We start from the raw sequence: 3,270 nt of genomic DNA on the forward strand, positions 1-3,270 counted from the left end.
AAGGAAGGAAGGAAGGAAGGAAGGAAGGAAGGAAGGAAGGAAGGAAGGAAGGAAGGAAAGAATTGTAAGACATGGACCCTGCCCTTAAGTAACTTGTAATCTAGAGAAAGAGACCTTGAACTTCTTGGGCTCCCTCCATAGGTAATGAATTGAAACCTGTGCTAACCATGAGTCTTACAGAGCAGAAGATAATTGGGTGTCAATGTGTGTGGGAAAGACTAAATATGTCACAGGCATAGGAAATGAGGCTCAGCAGAAGAAAACGAGGCTCGGTGCAGTTCAGGGCAATCAAAAAATGCTTCACAGAAAAAGATGGCTATGATGTAGGCACTGAAGAACTGATAGAACTCATACAGGTACTGGGGAGAGGAGACCCAGCTGGACAGGCACCCAGCACAACTGGAAATGCAGGGGCAAGTATGAGCAGGCCATGTTCCCAGGCCAGCAGCAATGCCAGTGTGCCCAGAACAGAGGCTGTGTCCAGAAGCACTAAGACATGAAGTAGGAAAGTTAGTAAGAAGCCAACTTTAGTTTGGACGTGGTCAGCAGTAGGGGCCGGGAAAAGTATCTGGGCAGGAGAATGGCCTCACAGAATCACTGGACAGTTAGCAAAGTCCAGTCAGGCTGAGCTACATGCCTGTAGACACCATGGTGTGGCTGGCAGAAACAGGCCTCCCTAACTCCTCTGGTCCCCAGGTGAGCAGGAAAGACAAGACACCTAATCTTGGGCTCCCCAAGTGAGGGCTTACCCCCATTGCCTTCCCTGGATGCTCCCTGCCCCTTCCTCTCCCACCCTGCCTGACCTGGTAGGGTCTGTGCAGACACCCACTGTGGGAGGAGAGTTGGCATCTGTTAGGGCAGGTGAGTCAGTCACCTGGGCGTGGTCTACTCCCAGGCTCCCCGTAGAGGGAAGCGTCATCTCTTGCAGTAACACTCGCTTTCCTGCCATGCCTGTGGCACTGGCTGTCCACTCCCACCCAGCATAGGCTCTTCCTCACTCCCCACCAACTTATCTCGTCCTCCCCCTACCTGAGGGCCTGGGCCAATGGACCTTTCTCGAAGCCTGGAACTCACCCACCCTGGGCTTCTGGTTCCTTTCCCTGCTCTTGTGAAACTCCCCAGTTCTGTGGGCAGATGCCCTGGCAGCACCAGCACCGAGCAAGTAGCTACAGGCCAAGGGCCCCGGTGCCCACTCCTGCCATCAGCGCTCAGCAAGCCACAACCAGGAGGTCTGTTTGCCCAGCCGCTGTGCCAGGCACCTCTGCTCCCAGCATCCCCCCAACCCCCACAGCTACCCCAGCACAGGGAGGCAGGCACAAGCCTGCAGGTGGTGTTGGAGCTCTCTACAGCCCAACACCCTGATTAGTGGCTGTAAAGAACTTCCAAGATTAGAGCTGCAAGGCCTCACCCTTTGGGGCCTTCAAGAGGACTTGAAAACTTCCATGGACAGAAATGTCAAGGCTGTACAGGCTGGAGGAGGAGTGGTTTTGCAGAGAACCAAAGAGGCCTAGTCTTTCTATATTCCACAGTCCCATGTCTGGAAACTTGGATGTGGAGATAGCCACACAGAGGCGTCCTCTCTACATCTCACTTCCAGCGCTGTGAGAGCTCTGGCATCCTTTCTCCACTCTGATGTCTTCTTCAGGTTCATGGAACATCAGGATAGGGGAGAGATGAGAACTAACATTTCGTGAGCATCTGCTCTGGGCCGGGCATGCATCCAGTTCTCAAATCAGTTGATCCTTTGAGGCAGGTGTTATTACTTCTCCCACCTGCATGTACACACACACACACACACACACACACACACACACAGACACACACACACACTTTATGGAGGAAGGTACAAGAAAGTAACCTTGGAAGAGCTTATATGGTCCAAATCTCTCATTTTACAAACAAAAGAACAAAAGCCCAGAGAGTTTGCCCAAGGTCCCACAACTCATTCTTGAGAACCCCTGACTCCCTAAAGCCCAGACCATCCCGCCTCTCAAATTGTCTTTTTCTTCTTCTTGCGTGTACCTTCCTTTCCACCATAGCAAACCCAATTTTTCTTCACACAGTGCAGTGGGAGTCCCTGTGACAGGAGGACCCCCGAGGGAGCCCCGAGTGTTAAAGCCCCTCCTATCTCAGACCTTTACCCACAACCACAGGAGGAAGGTTTTCTGGAGGAGCTGCTGGCTGGCCCTCCTGACTCCCCTTCCCACCCCACAGTCATCCTGACAGATGAGGAGGTGCAGAGGAAGCGGGAGATGATCCTGAAGCGGAAGGAGGAGGAGGCCTTGAAGGACAGTCTGCGGCCCAAGCTGTCTGAGGAGCAGCAGCGCATCATTGCCATCCTGCTGGACGCCCACCATAAGACCTACGACCCCACCTACTCTGACTTCTGCCAGTTCCGGGTATGTCTGCCTGCTGGGAGGATGAATCGGTCCAGAGGAGAAGCACTAGTGGAACCGGGGCCCAGGGAGTAGGGACAGAGGGCAGGGGACATCCTGAACAGAACTGGGGTAGGGACGGAGGCTGCTCTGACCGCTGGCACTGAGAGACTTCGCCTTTCCATAGACCTTCCTCAAAGTCATTCCTATCAGAGATCAGGGCCAAGGTAGGAAAGTGACCCCAAAATGTGGGTCTGAGACCCCATCTTTCCCTTCCAGCCTCCAGTTCGTGTGAATGATGGTGGAGGGAGCCATCCTTCCAAGCCCAACTCGAGCCACACTCCCAGCTTCTCTGGGGACTCCTCCTCCTGCTGCTCAGATCACTATATCACCTCTCCAGGTAAGCAGGACTTCAGTCCTCCATGGAGTAAGGGAGCGGGGGCGAGGAGTCCACCCCACCTGCCCTGGGGCTGCTGGATGGAAGGAGGTGGAAGGCTCCCTAATGGAAACTTACATACATACTGTGTGCCATGCAATGTCCTCAAAACAGCCCGTCTGTTACAGAAGGGGGTGACTTGCCCAAAGGCCCACACTGGGGAAGAGGCCAAGCTGGGATTCCAGCTGTACAGCATCGGGCTCCCGGGCCCATGCTCTTTCCTCTAAGCCAGGCTTCAGCCCATGGCCCCCTCCCTGGAGGTGACCTGCTTCCTTTAAGTGATATTTTAATCCTGGGCCCTTCAGAAGGTGAAATTTGGAGTGGGAAGGAGAATGTGTTGGTCCCATTGCGGCCCACCTTCCACCTGAGCTCTGGGGACCACTCTGGCCCTGGAGGACCTGTCCCCTCCAGCTCAACTGAGAGTCTGGGAGGCATCATGCTTTCCTTCCTTCCTTCCTT

At 54.3% G+C, this 3,270-nt stretch overlaps 1 protein-coding gene across 3 annotated transcripts in view; it reads left to right on the forward strand.

The window, feature by feature from the left end:
• VDR (vitamin D (1,25- dihydroxyvitamin D3) receptor) overlaps positions 1–3,270 on the forward strand; it is a 69,202-nt gene that overhangs the window by 51,104 nt on the left and 14,828 nt on the right. For all 3 annotated transcript variants that reach the window (XM_011987667.1, XM_011987668.1, XM_011987666.1), the window contains 2 exons: positions 2,215–2,399; positions 2,655–2,775. In XM_011987667.1, the coding sequence (XP_011843057.1) occupies positions 2,215–2,399; positions 2,655–2,775 (306 nt within the window). The remainder of the gene's footprint in view (positions 1–2,214; positions 2,400–2,654; positions 2,776–3,270) is intronic.

Source organism: Mandrillus leucophaeus, unplaced genomic scaffold, assembly GCF_000951045.1.
Source record: "Mandrillus leucophaeus isolate KB7577 unplaced genomic scaffold, Mleu.le_1.0 Scaffold313, whole genome shotgun sequence".
In the NCBI taxonomy this organism is placed as follows: Eukaryota; Metazoa; Chordata; class Mammalia; order Primates; family Cercopithecidae; genus Mandrillus; species Mandrillus leucophaeus.